The sequence below is a fragment of the Chelonia mydas genome, chromosome 20, assembly GCF_015237465.2.
Source record: "Chelonia mydas isolate rCheMyd1 chromosome 20, rCheMyd1.pri.v2, whole genome shotgun sequence".
Lineage (NCBI taxonomy): Eukaryota > Metazoa > Chordata > Testudines > Cheloniidae > Chelonia > Chelonia mydas.
The window spans coordinates 15,563,059-15,581,972 of record NC_051260.2 but is presented as its reverse complement, the minus strand read 5'-3'; the positions used below and the strand labels follow the sequence as shown (position 1 = coordinate 15,581,972).

Sequence of the window (18,914 nt, the reverse complement as noted above, 5' to 3'; positions counted from 1 at the left end):
CAGAACTCAGGCTGGCAGATGAGAGGTGAGTCCCTGGCACCCGGGGGCCGGACTCCTGTCTGTGGGCACCTGGCCAGGTGAGTCCCTGCACCTGGGGGCCGGATCCCTGCCCGTGGGGCCCCGGCCAGGTGAGTCCCGGCACCCGGGGGCCGGACTCCTGCCTGTGGGCACCTGGCCAGGTGAGTCCCTGCACCTGGGGGCCGGATCCCTGCCCTTGGGGCCCCAGCCAGGTGAGTCCCGGCACCCGGGGGGCCCCGGCCAGGTGAGTCCCGGAGCCTGGGGGCCGGATCCCTGCCCGGGGGGCCCGGCCAGGTGAGTCCCGGCGCCTGGGGGCCGGATCCCTGCCAGGGGGCCCGGCCAGGTGAGTCCCGGCGCCTGGGGGCCGGATCCCTGCCCGGGGGGCCCGGCCAGGTGAGTCCCGGCGCCTGGGGGCCGGATCCCTGCCCGGGGGGCCTCAGCCAGGTGAGTCCCGGCACCCGGGGGCCGGATCCCTGCCCGGGGGGCCCCGGCCAGGTGAGTCCCGGAGCCTGGGGGCCGGATCCCTGCCCGGGGGGCCCGGCCAGGTGAGTCCCGGCGCCTGGGGGCCGGATCCCTGCCCGGGGGGCCCGGCCAGGTGAGTCCCGGCGCCTGGGGGCCGGATCCCTGCCCGGGGGGCCTCAGCCAGGTGAGTCCCGGAGCCTGGGGGCCGGATCCCTGCCCGGGGGGCCCGGCCAGGTGAGTCCCGGCGCCTGGGGGCCGGATCCCTGCCAGGGGGCCTCGGCCAGGTGAGTCCTGGAGCCTGGGGGCCAGATCCCTGCCTGGGGGCCCGGCCAGGTGAGTCCTGGTACCTGCAGGGCGGAGCCTCCTCCCTCCCCGCCCCCGCCGGGTCCCGGCCGCACATTCCTCCAGAGCCGCTTCCTGCTCCCGGACCGGACCGTCATGGCCCTGGCGGCCGCTGCGGGCAGGTGAGAGACCCCGGCGGGGAGCCCGCGAGCCGGGACTGGAGGGGGTGGGACCTTCTGTCCGGGGCTGCTCCCCCCCCCGCGCCCCTCCCCCGCTGCAGCCCCCCCGCCTCCCAAAGCTCCGCCCCCCCCCCCCCGGCCCGCTGGGTCTTTCTGCTGGGGGCTCCCCCCCACCCCCCCGGAGAAACGCACCTGCAATGCAGAGTCGTCCCCCCCCCGTGCCTGCTCCCTGGGGGGGTCCAGGGCACATGGGTGCACCTAGCCCCTTCCCTCACTGGGTCAGCCTGGGGGGGGATCCTCTCCTGCCCCCCGGCCAGCCAGGATCTTGGGGGTCCCTGCTGGGTGACGGGAGGCTGGGGCGGGGGGCTCCAGGAGACCGGGGCGGGGCCGGGATATACAGCTGGATTCAGAGCTACGGGAGGGGAGCTTGGGCTTGGGGGGTGAGCACAGAAGATGGGGGGCAGGGGGCGATGGGGTAGGGAACAGGCTGATGTGGGGGGGTGTTGGGGGAGGGGAGCAGGCTGATGTGGGGGTCTTTGGGGGGAAAGGTTTAGAGGGGGGCTGGGGCCCTCCCCCCTGGACCGTCAGTCCTCACTCAGGATGAGTCCAATCGGGCCCCCGGCGCAGGTGCCTCCCCCCCAGGGCACTGTGGGAATATCCAGGGTTCCTGGGGTGCAGCCATGTGTTTTGGGGGGCCCAGAGGGGGCGGGGCACGCAGGGTCGAGGGGGGCAAAGCCCGACAGCCCCGTGTTTGCCAGGAGCTGGTGAGCAGGGCTGTGCTCCAGATGGCGGGGGATCCCAGACCCTGCGGGGGGCCCTGCCCATGAGGCCATGAGCCAGCTGAGCCTAGTGCCCAGCCCAGCCTGGCACCCGCTGGCCAGAGCCCTTCCTCAGCCCTGCGTGGAGCCGAGGGGGGGGCGGGGGCCCAGCCCAGCCTCCGGGCCCAGCCCTGTTTGGTGAAGGTGGGGTGGATGCGCTGGCAGGGCCCTGCCAAGCCCGTGTTTGCTCAGCACTCCCGGGCACCGGTTCAGCTGAGCGACGCTGGCTGCGGCCTTTGGCAAACACAGCGCTGAGGCTGGCCATGGGGAGAGGGGGCAGCGGGGCCCCTCGGCCTTGCCCTCGGCCTGTGGGGGGGCTGGCAGCTGGGGGAGGGGGAAGTCAGTCCATGTTCATAGCTGGGGGGCAGGGGGTTGATCGGTGCTGGCCAGAGGGAGAGAAAAGTGCTGAGTAAACACCCCCCCAGCTCCGCTGGTGCCCCTCAATCCTGACCCACAACCCCTGCTCGCCCAGCCCTGGGCTCTCCCACCTTTGCAACTCACCAGCCCCTTACCTGCTTCTATGCTACCTACAATCTCTTCCTGCAACAGACCCTGCAGCCCTTGCTAATAAATAAACATCTGTTCTGTGTTTGGGGGGAAAGCCAGACCACGTCATCCTTTCATATTATGATGATGATGAAATATTTTCTATTCCAAAAATAACAGCCAGATGTTAAACAATAACTGTGAAAGTTAGACAGTTTCAATCACTGGGACAGGTCACTTGCATCCTAGAGTTTGAAAAGAGTTGGCCAAGGAATTAAGCCTTGTAACTATGGGGACATTCCCAAGGACTGGAAGAAAGCTAATGGTGTGCCAGTCTTTAAAAAGGTTTCAGAGTAACAGCCATGTTAGACTGTATTCGCAAAAAGAACAGGAGGACTTGTGGCACCTTAGAGACTAACCAATTTATTTGAGCATGAGCTTTCGTGAGCTACAGCTCACTTCATCGGATGCATACTGTGGATCCGATGTATGCATCCGATGAAGTGAGCTGTAGCTCACGAAAGCTGATGCTCAAATAAATTGGTTAGTCTCTAAGTCTTTAAAAAGGGTAAACAGGATGACCTGCATTATTACAGTCCTGTCAGTCTGACATCAGCCCCAGGCGAGATACTGGTGAGATGGGAGGCTATTAAGAAAGGATTAAAGGCAGGTAATGTAACAAATGCCGATCAATAGGGGTTTATGGAAAATAGCTCCTGTCAAAGTGATGTGATATTTTTGAATGAGATTACAAATTTGGTTGTTAGAGGCGATAGGGTGATATCATCCAAGCAGATTGCCGTGACTTGGTACTGCACGACGTTCTGATTGCAAAAACTAGAACGGTCCCAGTTCAGTGTGGTCCAGGTGAAGTGGATTATAAACTGGTTTAACTGAGAGGGCTCGACATGTAACTGCAAATGGAGAATCACCGTTGGGCGGGTACGTTTCTAGCGGGGTCCCGCAGGGACCGGGTCTTGGCCCTACGATATCTGACATTTTATCAATGGCCTGGGAGAAAACATCAAATCATCCATGGACAGCGTTTGTGGACGACACAAAGAATGGGAGAGTGATAAATCATGACGAGGGCAGGTCACTGATACGGAGCGACCTGGATCGCTTGGCAAACCGGGCGCAAGCAAACAATCTGCATTTTAATTCGGCCGGTGTAAACATCTGGGAATGAAGAATAGGTCGTACTTACAGGCTGGGGGGCTCTGCCCTGGGGAACCGCGTCTCTGACAAAGATTTGGGGGTCATGGTGGAGAATCAGCTGAACACGAGCTCCCAATGCGACGCTGGGGCCAAAAGGGCTGATGCAAACCATGGATACTTAACCAGGGGAATCTGGAGTAGGAGCAGAGAAGTGATTTTACCTCTGTGTCTGGCTCTGGAGTCACCGTGCCACGATATAAATCCATGGCACGGCCATACCTCTAATACTGCCTGCAGTTCTGGTCGCCGCATCACAAAAAGGGGTGTATTAGAATTGGAAAAGGTTCAGAAAAGGCAACAAAAGTGATTTGGGGGGCGTATGAGGAGAGATGAATAAGACAGGGACCGTTCAGCTTGGAAAAGAGACAGCTAAGGGGGGATCTGACAGAAGTCTACAAAATCTTGACAGGTGAGGAGAAAGTGAATAAAGACGGGTTATTTACTCCTTCTCCTAACAAAAGAACTAGGGGTCACCCAATGAAATTAGCAGGCAGCTGGTTTAAACAAACACAAGGAAGTATTTCTTCTCACAATGCAGTCAACCTGTGGAACTCACTGCCAGAGGATGTTGTGAAGGCCAAGACTAGAACAGAGTTTTAAAAAGAGCTAGAGAAGTTCCTGGAGGACAGGTCCATCAATGGCTATTAGCCAGGCTGGGCAGGGATGGTATCCTTAGCCTCTGTTTGCCAGAAGCTGGGATTGACCGACAGGGGATGAATCATTTGATAATTGCCCTGTTCTGTTCACTCCCCCTGAAGCGCCTGGCACCGGCCACTGTCAGCAGACAGGACACTGGCCTGGATGGACCATCGGTCTGACCCCGTCTGGCCGTTCTTATGGCCACTGCTGGACTTGTGTGCACAGTTCAGGAAGGACGTTGGTAAATCAGGGAGGGGTCAGAGAGGAGCCGCGCGGAGGATTAAAGGGTCGGAAAACCTGCCAGAGACTCCAGGAGCTCGATCTAGTTCGTGTACCAAAGGGAAGGCGAAGGGCGACTTGCTCCCAGCCATGGGGAGCCAGCATTTGCCAGCAGGCTCGGCCGAATGAGATGGAAGCTGAAGCTGGACAGGGCTGAAGGCACCGAGTTTAACCGGGAGGGTGAATAACCCCTGGAGCCACCGACCCAGGGCCGTGGTGGAGTCTCCACCACTGGCTAGTTTCACACTGGGGTGGGATGTTTTCCTAGATCGGTGCGATTTTCAGCCTGCAGTAACTCAGGGCAGGTCTCTGGGGGTTAGACTAGGGGGTCCCCCTGGTCCCTTCGCTTGGAATCTCTAACTCTCTAAGCAGCCCCTCTTTGCTCCCCGCCCACAGGCCCCCGCCTGACCTGGAGGCCGCCCTAGACGAATGCATGGAGGCCATGAACTCCTTCCTCTGCAACCAGTTCAGCCAGAGCCTGGAGAAGCTGCAGCCCAGGTGGGTGGAGGAGCTGCCCATGGTCCCTGGCCCTGATCCTCCTCGCCGGGCCGAGGGCTCCCGGCATCTGCAGGGTGCACGTCAGGGAAGCTCGCCCTGGCCTGGGGGGTTCCTTCGATCCTCCCCACCCCCAATGCTGCATCCCAATGGGCACAAGGGGCCATGCCACCCTAGAACACGCCCCACCCCCCCAACCCTGGGCCATGAGCTAAGGCATGGTGGGGCTCCTTGGGGCGAGTGTTGCTGGGGGGGTGGGGCAGTCTCTCTCCTGTCACCTGCCCCCTGCTCCCGGCAGGACCAAGGAGAGCATGTACCACGCCCTGGTCTACGCCACCATCCTGGAGATGCAGGCCATGATGACCTTCGAGCATGATGACATCGTGCAGGCCGGGCAGACCATGAAGGAGGCACAGGAGATTTGCCAGAGGTGGGGGTGGGGCGCACATGGGAGGTGGGGATGGGGCATCCAGGGAAGAGGTGATGGGGGATGGGACTCCGGCATCAGGGTGGGGCATAGCAGGGACTGGGGAAGGCTCAGGGAGGGTTATGGGGTGTGTGTGTGTCGTGGGGGGAGATGGGGTGCACAGGGGCTGGCGGTTGGATGGGGAGTGACAGGGCGTGGGCAGGAGGCTGGCCTGGCAATGGGACCCCCAGGCCGGGCCCCATGGAGGTCTCTGGGCTGGGGCAGGGGGCGTGGGGGTCATTCTGCACCAGTCCCACTGTCGGGTGGAACGGACCTGCCTGTCGTGTGTCATAGACCTGCTGCCCAGCAGAGGGGGAGTTTCCCAGGGCTTGGGGGAGTTAGAGCCTAACCACACTGGGGAGCTGGGGCCTGGGAGGCCGTGGGGCGAAGATGGGGGAACCCTTCCAGTTACAGGCTCCTCGCTGGGGAAAATCCCCCCGCTCCTCGGCAGTTACTGACCCTGTGGGTCGGGCGGGGCTGGGGAGGCCTGTAGGGGGAGATGCGGGAGGGGCAAGGTAGCTGCCCCACCCCAGCCATCTTCCTCCCACCCCCAGGTTTCGGAGGAAATCCAGCGTGACTGGCTCCCTCACCGGCCTGGTCAGCAAGGCGGATTCATTCACCGAGGGTAAGAGACGCAGGGCATGGCCGCAGGGTGTCGGAGGGTGGGTCAGAGCAGGGGGCTGGGAGCCAGGACTCCTGGGTTCTACCCCTGGCTCTGGGAAGGGGAGTCGGGTCTGGTGGTCAGAGCAGGGGGCTGGGAGCCAGGACTCCTGGGTTCTATCCCTGGCTCTGGGAAGGGGAGTGGGGTCTGGTGGTCAGAGCAGGGGGCTGGGAGCCAGGACTCCTGGGTTCTATCCCTGGCTCTGGGAAGGGGAGTGGGGTCTGGTGGTCAGAGCAGGGGGCTGGGAGCCAGGACTCCTGGGTTCTGTCCCCAGCTCCGTGGGTAGGCTGCGGTGGCGGTGTTGCTGGAGGCGGGGTCGGGGCTTCGGGATGAGCATGCCCCCCCCCAGTCCCTGTCGCTCTCCCTCACAGTGGAGCTGCACGCCGAGGTCTGCTACGCAGAGTGTCTACTGCAGCGGGCGGCCCTGACCTTCCTGCAGGTACCGGATCCCCCTCCACGCGGCTGGCACAGTGCCAGGGGGCCAGGACACCTGGGTTCTGAGCTAAATCCCTGGTGCTGCAGGGAGCAGGGTGGGGGCTCAGCGGGGGACACTCTCCCCTCACAGTCAGTGCTGACCCCAATGGGCCACTCGGGGGTGCTGTGGGTCACTCTCCAGGGCACTTTCAAGGATTCGCCTTCGTTTCCTGTCTCATTGCGAGACAACGTTGCTGTGTGGCACCCCACCCCAGAGGTGGCTGCATCTCAGCGCCGAGTGAGGGGTCCCTGGATAAACAACCCCCGCATCCCACTGCAGAGGTGGCTGCATCTCAGTGCCGGGTGAGGGGTCCCTCTGTAAACAACCTCCATTCCCCACCCCAGAGGTGGCTGCATCTCAGCACCGGGCGAGGGATCCCTTCCCTCAGGGTTTGCTCATTTCCCCCCTTCTCCCTGCAGGATGAGAACATGGTGAATTTCATCAAGGGGGGGATCAAGGTGCGGAGCAGCTACCTGATCTACAGGTGAGTGATGTCACAGCGATGGTTCTGGGGGAGGGGGCCCCTCTTCAGGCTGCTGCCTTGGGGCCAGCGGAGGAGGAGGGGTCCCAGACGGTGCCCTCAGCCTCAGAAGGGCTCTTGTACTGTGAAGGTGGGAAATGAGATGGTTCTCCTGGGGCACGCAATGTGGTGTACTGGTGTGAGCAGGGGGCTGGGCGCTAGGACTCCTGGGTTCTATCCCCAGCTCTGGGAGGAGAGTAGGGGCTAGTGGTTAGAGCTGGGCGCCAAGACTCCTGGGTTCTATCCCCAGCTCTGGGAGGAGAGTGGGGGCTAGTGGTTAGAGCTGGGCACCAGGACTCCTGGGTTCTATCCCCAGCTCTGGGAGGGGCGTGGGGGCTAGTGGTTAGCACTCTGTGACTCTCCTGTTTCTTTTCCAGGGAACTGAGCAGTTTCATCCAGTCCAGTCACTGTACAGCAGGCCCTGCCCACGTACACTTGGAGGGAGGGGTGGCACTGGGCATCGGCGCCTTTAATCTGGTAAATTACTAGGAAGGGGGGTGGGGAATGGGACAGGGGGCAGGGGGCACCGGCTCTGACCTGGCCCCAGGGCAGGGGACTGGCTGACAGGAACGGGACATGGGGCCTTTCATTCCTCTCTTCTCTCCCCAGACTCTCTCTCTCTTCCCTCCGCGGATCCTGAAGCTGCTGGAATTTGCTGGGTTTTCGGGGGACAAGGTAACCCCCTGCCTGGGCCTCCCGTCATCCCCCGCACAAGTCTGCAGGTCCCCGCGATGCGGGTTCCCCGGGTCACTGCTGAGAAGGGGGGTTCTGTGGGGGTTCCCGCAAGGGGAGAGGGTCTGGGGGGCTAGCTGGGGTGTGTCGGGGGGGGGAATTGGGTATGGGCCTTCCCTCCATCCCCACCCCCATTGCAGCCAGTGCCCCATCAGCCAGAGGGAGTCATTGAGCTGTGGGCTGAGTCCCGCACCCCCAGCTCTCGGGGCTGTGGTTGGGGGGGGGCGAACATCTGTCCCTCCCCCCACCCCCAGCTCTTCCTGGCCTGGTGGGCTGCAGCTGCCACCAGAGGGCGCCTCACCCTGCCGTTGTGTGTGGCAGTGGCCGGCCGCGCTGCCCCAGAGGTGGCCGCATCAGGCAGCGCGCTGGGACTCTGGAAGGGTGAAAGCGCCCAATGGCCCCCCCACTCTGCTATGTCTCTCTGCGCAGGAGTACGGGCTGCAGCAGCTGCACGAGGGCGCGACCACCCTGAACCTGCGGGCCCTGCTCTGCACCATGCTGCTCCTCTGCTACTACACCTTCCTCACCTTCATCCTGGGTAGGACCGCAGCCGGCGGGGGCGGGGGACGGGACACCGGGCCTCCGCCCAGGGGTTGCCAGCTCTGATCTGGCCCCAGGCCAGGGGCCGGCTGGCTCGGGGGGCAGGGGACGGGGCCTCCCCCCAGGGGGTGCCAGCTCTGATCCAGCCCCAGGCCAGGGGCCGGCTGGCTCAGGGGGGCAGGGGATGGGTCCTTTCCCCCCAGGGGTTGCCAGCTCTGATCCAGCTCCAGGCCAGGGATGAGCTGCCTCAAGGGGGCAGGGGACGGGACACAGGGCCTTCCCCCCCAGGGGGTGCCAGCTCTGATCCGGTCCCAGGCCAGGGGCGGGCTGGCTCAGGGGGGCAGGGGACAGGACAAGGGGCCTTTCCCCCTAGGGGGTGCCAGCTCTGATCCGGCCCCCCCATTCCCATTCAGGGGGTCCCCGATCTCTCTCAGAACTGGGAGCGGTGGTTTCGCCCCAGGCTGACCCCTCCTTGCACCCCTGCAGGGATCGGGGAGGATGATTTCACGGAAGCCGAGAGCCTGCTGAGACCCTACCTCATTCGCTACCCCAAGGTACGGGACCGGCCGGCGGGGCCCTTCCCCCTGCGGGGTGGGAGGGTCCGGGGGGGATCTGTCCTCACTGGGGAGAATTGGGGCTGCCCCATGCTCTGACCTCCTGACGGGTTTTGCTGCCCCGGCTAAAACTAGGGAGTGGAAAGAACTGGGCTGAGACCCCCCCAACTTGCTTCCTGGGTGATCCCGGCATCCTCCACGCTTTGCCCTTCCTCAGGGACCCTGCCCCCACCCATCGGCTCCCTTCTCTCCCCTCTGCAGAGCGCCATCTTCCTCTTCTTCGCCGGCAGGATAGAGGAGATCAAAGGGAACATCAGCGAGGTAAGAGACCCCTCGCCTGGGGGACCCCCCTCACAGAGCCAGGCTCTGGGACGGGGGGTGCTCCTGAGCCAACCAGTCCCCTGGCCCGGGATCGGATCGGAGCCGGCATCCCCCTAGAAGGGGAAGGCCCCGTGCCCCATTCCCCACCCCCCTGGAGCCAGCCAGTCCCCCCCATCCCCCTGGGGCTGGATCGGAGCCAGCGCCCCCTAGAGGGGGAAGGCTTCGTGCCCCATTCCCCACCCCCCTGGAGCCAGCCAGTCCCCCCATCCCCCTGGGGCTGGATCAGAGCCAGCGCCCCCTAGAGGGGGAAGGCCCCGTGCCCCATTCCCCACCCCCCTGGAGCCAGCCAGTCCCCCCATCCCCCTGGGGCTGGATCGGAGCCAGCGCCCCCTAGAGGGGGAAGGCCCCGTGCCCCATTCCCCACCCCCCTGGAGCCAGCCAGTCCCCCCATCCCTCCAGGGCCGGATCAGAACCGGTGCCCCCTGGAGGGGAAAGGCCCCGTGCCCCATTCCCCACCCCCCTGGAGCCAGCCAGTCCCCCCATCCCTCCAGGGCCGGATCAGAACCGGCGCCCCCTGGAGGGGAAAGGCCACGAGGCTCTCGACCTCTCTGCACAGGCCATCTGCAGGTTCGAGGCGGGCTGCTCGGCCCAGCAGGCCTGGAAGCAGTTCCACCACATGTGCTACTGGGAGCTGATGTGGTGTTACGCCTACAAGGGCATGTGGAAGATGGCCTATTTCTACGCCGACCTGCTGAGCAAGGAGAACCGCTGGTCCAAGGTGAGGGGTTATGGGTGGGGCCCTGCCCTCTCCAGGGACTAAAGGGTTTATTGGGGAGGGTCTGTCAGTGCTTCACACAACACCCCCTAGTGCCGCCCTGGGGCACTGGGGCCAGCACTGACTGCGGGGGAGAGCGCCCCCTGCTGAGCCCCTGCTCCCTGCAGCACAGCGCCCCCTAGTGCCATGCTGGGGCATTGGGGCCAGCACTGACTGTGGGGGAGAGCGCACCCTGCTGAGTCCCCTGCTCCCTGCAGCACAGCGCCCCCTAGTGCTGCCCTGGGGCATTGGGGCCAGCACTGACTGCAGGGGAGAGTGCCCCCTGCTGAGCCCCTGCTTCCTGGAGCACGGCGCCCCCTAGTGCCGCCCTGGGGCATTGGGGCCAGCACTGACTGTGGGGGAGAGCGCCCCCTGCTGAGTCCCCTGCTCCCTGCAGCACAGCGCCCCCTAGTGCCGCCCTGGGCATTGGGGCCAGCACTGACTGTGGGGGAGAGCGCCCCCTGCTGAGTCCCCTGCTCCCTGCAGCACAGCGCCCCCTAGTGCCGCCCTGGGGCATTGGGGCCAGCACTGACTGTGGGGGAGAGCTCCCCCTGCTGAGCCCCTGCTCCCTGCAGCACAGCGCCCCCTAGTGCCGCCCTGGGGCATTGGGGCCAGCACTGACTGTGGGGGAGAGCGCCCCCTGCTGAGCCCCTGCTCCCTGCAGCACGGCGCCCCCTAGTGCCGCCCTGGGGCATTGGGGCCAGCACTGATTGTGGGGGAGAGCGCCCCTTGCTGAGTCCCCGCCCCCCTCCCGCTCGCAGCAGCAGCCGGAGCTTTTCTGTAGGGTCTCCCATAGGTGTCCAGAGTTGGAGACCTAACCAGGCCAGATGGCCTGGCTGTCTGCTCTGTGGCTGCTAGTTCTGGGCCCGTTCCGGGCCCGTTGGGGGTCTGAGCCATCCCCCCAGCCATGCGCGTGGGGCTGATGGGTCAGGCCGGTGTCTTTCTGCAGGCCATGTATGTGTATATGAAAGCCGCCTTCCTCAGCATGCTGCCCCCCGAGGAGCCCCGGCCCTTCGGGGAGAGCGAGGTGCAGCTGTTCAGGTAGGGGCCATGGGCGGTGCTGGTGCTGGGGGAGCAGGAGGGTTTGGTGCCCAACATGGGGGTTGGGCAGGAGGGGCACCGGGAGATCTGGGTTCAGGCCTTGCAGCACAAGGAACATGAGTTTCTTTTGGGGGGGGCTGCAGGTCGGGAGTGAGGGGCACTGGCAGAGCTGGGTGGGGAGCCCAGGGCTGGGAGAGCAGGGGCTGTGGGTCGGGAGTGAGGTGCATTGGCAGGGCTGTGTGTGTCCCAACCCCCGGTCACTTGCCCACTAACACTGACCCCCAGATGGGATGTTGCGTTCCCCCTTTCTGCTCCTCAGCTTAACGTATGGCACTGGTAATTCCCTCCCTACCTGCCTGCTTGGCTCCGTCCTGCATCCAGCCCTGGGCATTGGCTGGCTCAGGGCCCCCCAAATCTTACCACTTCCTTTCCCTTCCTATCCCAGCTGCAAAGCTGGGGTGTGCAGGGGAATGGCAGGGGCTACCTAGAGACAAGACAGACATGGGCATAAGATAGGACTCCTGGGTTCTCTCCCTGGCTCTGGGAGGGGAGTGGGGTCTAGTGGTTAGAGCAGGGGGGTGCTGGGACCCAGGACTCCTGGGTTCTATCCCCAGCTCTGGGAGGGTTCATGTTCCATGGAGCTAAATGCTGCAGTCTCAGCTGGAAACACGGTGCCAGCTTCAGGCAGATCTAAATGCCATGGGTCTTGTTAAATTAAATTAGATCATTCACAGCGTGAGGCCTGGATCCGCCCGGTACCAGTTTGACTCAGTTTTTGCTCTCGTCATAGTTTAATCTGCCACATATGTGTATTGCTGATGCCTGTGTGCAACCATTAGGTTCAAGAGTTAACAGAGTGGGAGCTGAACCAGGCACTCTCTGAGCCATCGTTTCAGGCTGCCTGCAGACTCAGGCATATGTTGCTGGGCTGCCTTTTGGCAAACGGGTTGGCTACAACGGGGACCTTCGCTTTCAATGCCAGTGGAGATTCTGGAACCCAATTCTGGGTCCAGTGGACCCCCAGTGCGGCCCCCCCTCCCACAGATCGCAACGCAGCTGTCTCTCTTTCCCTCCAGGCAGGTGTCGTCTTTTAAGCAGAAGATCGCGGGCAAGTCTCCCCCCACGGAGAAGTTTGCCATCCGGAAAGCCCGGCGCTATAAGGGCAGCCGCCCGGTCCCTGTGCCGGTGCCAGCCCTGGTGAGGGGGAAGGGAGTGTGGGGAGAGGGTTCGAGGGGGGAAATTGTGCTGGATGCTGCTTGGAAAAGCCATGACTCAACTGGTGCCATCACCCAGGATCTGCCGTGCTGGGGAATGGGAGGGGCTAGGAGTCAGGACTCCTGGGTTCTCTCCCTGGCTTGGGGAGGGGAGTGGGGTCTGGTGGTTAGAACCTAGGGGCTGGGAGTCAGGAATGCTGGGTCCCATTTCCAATCTTTGTCACATGACCTTGGACAGGTTGTATCCCTCTCTGTGCCTCAGTTTCCCCACTTCCCATTGGCTCTGAGTGCAAGCGGCTATAACCTGCTCAGGACGAGAGGGGGATGGGGGCACTGGGAGGGAACCTAGGACAGGCTAGTTACTGTCCAGCGGGATGTGGGGGCTGTCTTGGGGGTCCAGATCCTCCTCTGCAGGGTGAGCAGCCCGGGCTGTTGCCCTGACACCCCCTGTCCCTCCCCAGGAGATGATGTACATGTGGAACGGCTTCACCGTGCTGGGCAAGCAGCGGGAGCTGCTGGAGGGGACGCTGGAGACGCTGACGCAGGCTGAGAAGAAGCTGCAGGAGTCGCCAGGTAACAGGATGTGAGGCCTTTCCCCTCTAGGGGGCGCCAGCTCCCATTTGGCCTCAGGGTGGGGCACCAGCTGGCTTGAGTGGGGGGGGGAATGGGACACAGGGCCTTTCCCCTCCGGGGGGCGCCAGCTCCCATCCGGCCCCAGGGTGGGGCACTGGCTGGCTCGAGGGGGGGGGGGAAGGGACACGGGGCCTTTCCCCTCTGGGGGGCGCCAGCTCCCATCTGGCCCCAGGGTGGGGCACTGGCTGGCTCGAGGGAGGGGGGGAATGGGACACGGGGCCTTTTCCCTCTGGGGGGCGCCAGCTCCCATCTGGCCCCAGGGTGGGGCACTGGCTGGCTCGAGGGAGGGGGGGAATGGGACACGGGGCCTTTCCCCTCTGGGGGGCGCCAGCTCCCATCCGGCCCCAGGGTGGGAACGAAGAACACGTGTGTGGCTGCATCGTGTTTGTTGGGTCTCAGCCCCAGTGGAGAGACTGAGCCCCCCCCATCTCTGCCCAGAGCCAGTGGGGGGGGGGGTAGAAGACACAGCTGGGGGGCTGTGGAGGGGGGACACACCGGGTTGGGGGCTGTGGGGGGGCTGGCACACTGGGCTGGGGGCTCTCCCCCCTCCCCCGCGGGGATGCCCAGAGGAGCTGGGCCCCGGGGCCCCCCCCCTGACACCCCAACTCTGCCCACAGCCGGCGAGTTCCAGACGGACGACCGGTGCCTCCTGCTGCTGCTGAAGGGGCTCTGCATGAGGCACCGGCGGAGCCCGGCCGAGGCGGAGGCCTGCTTCAGCGCCGTGCTGGGCAGGTGAGCGCCCCCTGCTGGGAGACTCCGCCTGGCTCCCGCCGCCCAGGGCATCTGTGGCGGGGGGAGTCCCCATCCTGGGCGGGCTCTGGCTCCTGACCCCCTGCGGACGTGACAGAGGGAGGGTCCTGCTGGTTCTTGGCCCCCCCCAGGGTTTGCTGTTCTCGGGGTTACCCCACTGATGGGCTTTCCCAATGGGATAACGCCCCCCCCCCCAGCACATGGGCACTGCCCGGGCAAGGAACTGCGTTCTGGGGGTCACAGGTGGTGCCATGCTCCATGGGGGGGGTCACTCCCCCCTAGGGATCAGAGGGGTCCTGGGTCCGTGGGGGGGTCATTCCCCCCTAGGGATCAGAGGGGTCCTGGGTCTGTGGGGGGGTCATTCCCCCCTCTAGGGATCAAGGGGGTCCTGGGTCTGGGGGGAGTCACTCCCCCCTAGGGATCAGAGGGGTCCTGGGAGTGTGTGTGGGGGTCACTCCCCCCTAGGGATCAGGGGGGTCCTGGGTCTGTGGGAGGGTCATTCCCCCCTCTAGGGATCAGGGGGGTCCTGGGACTGTGTGTGGGGGTCATTCCCCCCTCTAGGGATCAGGGGGGTCCTGGGTCTGTGGGAGGGTCATTCCCCACTCTAGGGATCAGGGGGGTCCTGGGTCTGTGCGGGGGGGGGTGTCATTCCCCTCCTAGGTGCCTGGGGGTGTCTGGAGGACGCCGTGCTCTTGCGGGTCTGTCTGGCCCCTGGCCAGGTGCTGCCCCCAAACTCCTGCCCCCAGGGTGCTGCCCGGGGCAGGTCTTGGTCCGGGAAGCCCCTCCCTGGTGAATTACCCTCTGTCTGTCTGTCCCTCCCTCCCGCTGGCAGTGAGAAGCGGATCCGCTACGATCACTACCTGGTGCCCAACACACTGCTGGAGCTCGGCCTGCTGCACCTGGCCCAGGGCCGGAGCGAGGAGGCCATCCCGCTGCTGCGCCGAGCCAGGTGGGGCCTGTCTACACTAGGAGGGTGTTGCAACAATGTCAGCCTGTCCTGTGCTCCCCTGTCCCACGATGCTTCCCAGAAGCTCCAGCGGGTGTATCCCAGAATGCACTGTGGTGCTAAGGTGCACTGGGGGGCCAGAGGGGCTGGAACGGTCTGTGTGGCTGATTTAGGGGGGGACAGGGCTCGGGGGAGTTGAGGCACCCCCCCCCCACACACTCAGCTGGATGGTTCTGGTTCAGCTGGTCCCAGGACTGGCCAGTGCACCGGGAAGCTCAGGAATGGGGTGGGGTGAGTCCGGTGCGTATGATGAAGAGACTCTGGCCCCGGTGGGGTGGGGGTGGGGGGCAGGGTGTATTTGTGGCCAGTGATTACCCCCCCGCCCGCCCTCCCAATTTAGGAACAACTACAAGAACTATTCCATGGAGTCCCGGACGCTCTTCCGGATCCACGCGGTTCTGTCCCGGCTCAAGGCGGATCAGGAGGAGAATGGCATGGAAGGACCCAGCTCCTCCTAAGGAACCGCGCCCCGCCGCCGAGAAGAGCCGGGGGGGCACGGGACTCTGGGGGATGGAATCACCTGTCGTCCCCCCCCAGCCCCCACCGAAGGAGGGACCCTGCACTTTCAATGAAGCCAAACTGATTTAACCCTTCCTGCGCCGCTCCGCACCCCAGAGCAACTTCTTTGTCTCCAAAGGCGGAGCCTGGAAGGGGTGCGTCTGCTTTGGGAGTGTGCCCGCAGCACCAGGGGGTACCACTGTGACAAACAGGGGGCAGGGAGGCAGAGCTGGATCCTGTGGGAGGGTGCCGCATGGTGAGCCGGCCCTTTAAGTCTGAATCCAAATACCCTTAAAGGGCCAGTTCACCCTGCGATGCCCACCCCTGTCCAAGTTTCCTAGGATAAGGGCTAACCACGCCTCCGCCCCCGCACGCACACTTTAATTAAACTAATTTGGGACTAGTCACTTGGGGAGGTGCCGACTGCTGTACGGGACACCGTAAACACTGTGCCCTGTGTTTCCTAGCTGGTTTCCCTGGTCCAGCTGCAACCTCCCTATCCACAGGTCCCTCGGCCCTCCAGGGATCCCCCCTCCTACCCCATTCTGGTCCCCCATGGACCAGCTGGCTCCACACCCCACCATGGCTGGGCCCTTCTGCATCCGTATTTCCCATTATCCTGTAGGAATGGGAGCCACGGCGCCTTGGCAAGAGCTGGACGGGTATTTCTTTCCGTCATCGCCAGTGGGGCGTTGACTGATGGTTTGCTGCGGAGATCTCGTTTGGGGACGATCCTGGGGACCCAGGAGCTGTCGCTGCCTCCTGCACTGGCAGGCGATTTTTTTTTAAATGCAGCCGTGGCCTTGTTTTTCTATTTCCGCCTCTTCTTTTTTGGTCCGGAAATTCAGGTCTCCCGTGAAAGCCCTCGGCACAGGGAAAAGGGCCGAATCCTACGGCCGGTTCTTACAGTGTGTTTTTAATGAGGTGGGCAGCCTCTGAGCCATGCCCCCCCGCATCTGTACATGCAGGGAGGAGGGTAACCTCCGCGTTTGACAAATGGGGAAACTGAGGCAATGTGGCCTGCAACTGTGAACCAAGGACACCAAATGGGGAAACTGGGAATCGACCGCAGATCTCTTGAGGCCAGGTGCTTTTTAGGTACTAAATCATCTGCCACCATTTACCTCAGTCCACTCTGGCCTTGTCTATATTCAAGTCCCACCGGTTACACTTTAATCTGATCTAGTGAAATCAGCGCAAAAGACTCCGGTTTAAGCCAGGTTTATTTGGGTTTCATTGCGGGGCTTGTCTAAACACAGAAGTTGGGCAACTTTAACTGACATTGGTTTAGTACAACCAGTGCATCTTTGTGCATAGATGCTCATGGGTTGAAATTGGGTTAATATTGGTCAGTCCCATAGGCTGCAGAGCTGGAGGCCACCTGGGCCACGGGCCGACCCCTTTCAACAGGGGCCACTCACTCAAATTCGGCCCGGCCAAGGCCCGTCATGCTGAAGGAGCGGCCGGGCCAAACCCAGGCAGCCACACGCCTCATGGCTGGGAGTGTGCCAAGGCCAGCAACCTGGGTCCTGCTCTGCGTGTGCTGCAGGCCGGGTCCTCGCTTGCCAGCTACCGAAGCAGAAGTGATGTCGCTCCGGGCTGGGGGCTGGGATAAGGTTAGGGGTCGGGGTTAGTGCCGCATTCGCAGTCCAGCCATCGCACGCTGAGTCCAGGTGCTGGGGCCTTGCAAACGCAGCAGGACAATGGAGAAGGCTGTTCCCCTGCGCTTGTACATTACACAAGAGAGCGCTGGGTTATGGGATGGACTATGGGATCCCACAATGCACAGCAGCTGCCCCACAAGCCACATGCCTGCTGGAGGATGCTGGGATGCATACCCATGATGCACTGGGCTGTTTGCCAAGAGACCTCTGCTGGGCAGGCAAGGTGCTGGCCCACAGGTGTGAGGTTGAATGCGCTCGAGTGGGGAGGAGTCTGTCCTGTTGTCATGACAGATCTGAAATGCACGGCGTTATCCCGGTGCAGTTTTCAGTGCAGCCAAAGCCTCAGTGAAACGGCTGCAACTTTGTATGTAATCGGGCCTGAGTTCGTTAGGAACAGATTTAAGCTAAACCAAAATAAGCGTCCACATGGGCTTGCATTGATTTAATTGACTCAGTTGCTTTTAAACCCATTTAGTTACACAGGTGCACTTTCAAATAGACACGCCCTGTTAGAGGACAGAACTGCTATTGAGGGGGCCAGCACCCGTATTGCACGATTTCCCCATGACCAAGAGACAGCTGGTTCGATCCCTGCTCCATGTGTGAATGTCTAACCCCAGCACAGAGCTGGCGAGAGAAGAAACACCCGTCGCGAGGTGGCTGTGCTAAAGGGGTGATGGGACTTTCTTTACATGAACAATTGGTTAAATTATGGATGTTTGGGATCTGTATGGAGGAATCTTATTTTAAAATCGAATTGGGCTCCATCAAGAGTTTTAATGCCTTTTAATTCTGGAGATGATGTAATAAAAAATACAGATGTTTAATTTGTATTCCAGGGTGTTGGGTATTTTTTTCTCCTGATGCAAAAATGTTTGGGGGGCACCTGTGAATATACTGAACTCTGCCCCCTGTTGGTTTTATTTAGCATGCAGCTTTGCCCAGGGGCCTGATATTAGGGTGGTATATGTGTTTATCCCACTGATTCAGCTGAATTCAGACCCACAGGAAATGCCAGGTCAACACCACCTGCAAGACACCTCCCAGTAGGCAATGATGGGATATCCAGCCCATGGGGTAATTTCTCCCAAACCCCAGCCAATAAGGGGGTCAACATATGCCTTGAATCTATAACCCTAATTTTTGTTTTTATCTGGTCTAATGTAACTGCAGCTGTTCTTATCCTCTGCATAATTATCGCCTTTTTTGCATCCTGATAAAATCTTGGGCCCAATATCATGTGTTGGTGGGTTCCGCAGGTCAAAGGCACCTTATGTACAAATAAGTATTGCCTTCGGGGGGCGGGGTGGGGGATTTAGATGTGTTGAGCTGGGAGGCAGTATATCCTAGTGGATAGAGCACTGGACTGGGTCCTGAGAGAGCAGGGTTCTATTCCTCAGCTCTGCCATTAGCCTCACTTTCACTGGCCTGTGCCTCAGTTTCCCCATTCTGTAAAATAGGGCTAATGCTACTGACCTCCTTTGGAAAGTGCTTTGAGAGCTACTGATGAAGAGCTAGGGATGATAGGGTGGAACAACACACGCCAGGCACCTTTATCCTGTTCACTATTTTGTGTCCCCTTTGGGTCAGGCTTTCGAAAGTACTTTTACTTGGCAAGTCATAGAGGTTTTCCAATGGGACTGTGCTCCTTTACACACAGATTTTGTCCTGGTATCACCTTTTATTTAAACAAATATTGCTCCAACCGCTAGCAGAGCTGCAATTACATGCTTACTCTACTTCCCATGTGGGCACAGCGATGCTGCTAGAAACACCTTTATATAACGGCAGCTGGGCTACAGAGGGTTGTACCAGTTTAACTATTGTGGGGTATTCAAAGTGGTACAACTTATGAGGGAGGAAAGTGGAATGCACTAGAAAGTCCCTCTCACTAGGAATTCCGAGGGCTTGGCTACATGTGGAAGCTTACCAGAATCGTTCCACAGGCCGAGATCTTCAAGGGTACTTAGGGGCCCAACTCCACTGATTTCAGGGAGCACCTGGGCTGTGGATTCAGAGTGTGCTGTGCTCTTCTCGTCTGACCTCCTGTATAACACCGGCCCTGGATGAATTCCTGTTCGAACCAGAGCAGCTCTTTGAGGAAAACATCCCAGCTTGATTTAAAGCTTACCCCAGCTGGAGAATCCAC

General features: G+C 61.8%; 1 protein-coding gene across 1 annotated transcript; it reads left to right on the top strand.

Moving 5' to 3' along the window:
* The first annotated feature begins 865 nt into the window (after positions 1-865).
* Positions 866-17,598, top strand: LOC102938464 (tetratricopeptide repeat protein 39A). Its single transcript, XM_037888025.2, has 18 exons — positions 866-944; positions 4,778-4,879; positions 5,175-5,306; positions 5,897-5,967; positions 6,375-6,442; positions 6,898-6,962; positions 7,376-7,475; positions 7,608-7,673; positions 8,160-8,268; positions 8,757-8,824; positions 9,086-9,145; positions 9,762-9,923; positions 10,909-11,000; positions 12,077-12,197; positions 12,676-12,787; positions 13,465-13,579; positions 14,430-14,546; positions 14,944-17,598. Exons 1-18 carry the CDS (start codon positions 919-921, stop codon positions 15,059-15,061), a joined length of 1,704 nt encoding a protein of 567 aa, XP_037743953.1. The 5' UTR covers positions 866-918; the 3' UTR covers positions 15,062-17,598.
* Positions 17,599-18,914: the final 1,316 nt, after the last annotated feature.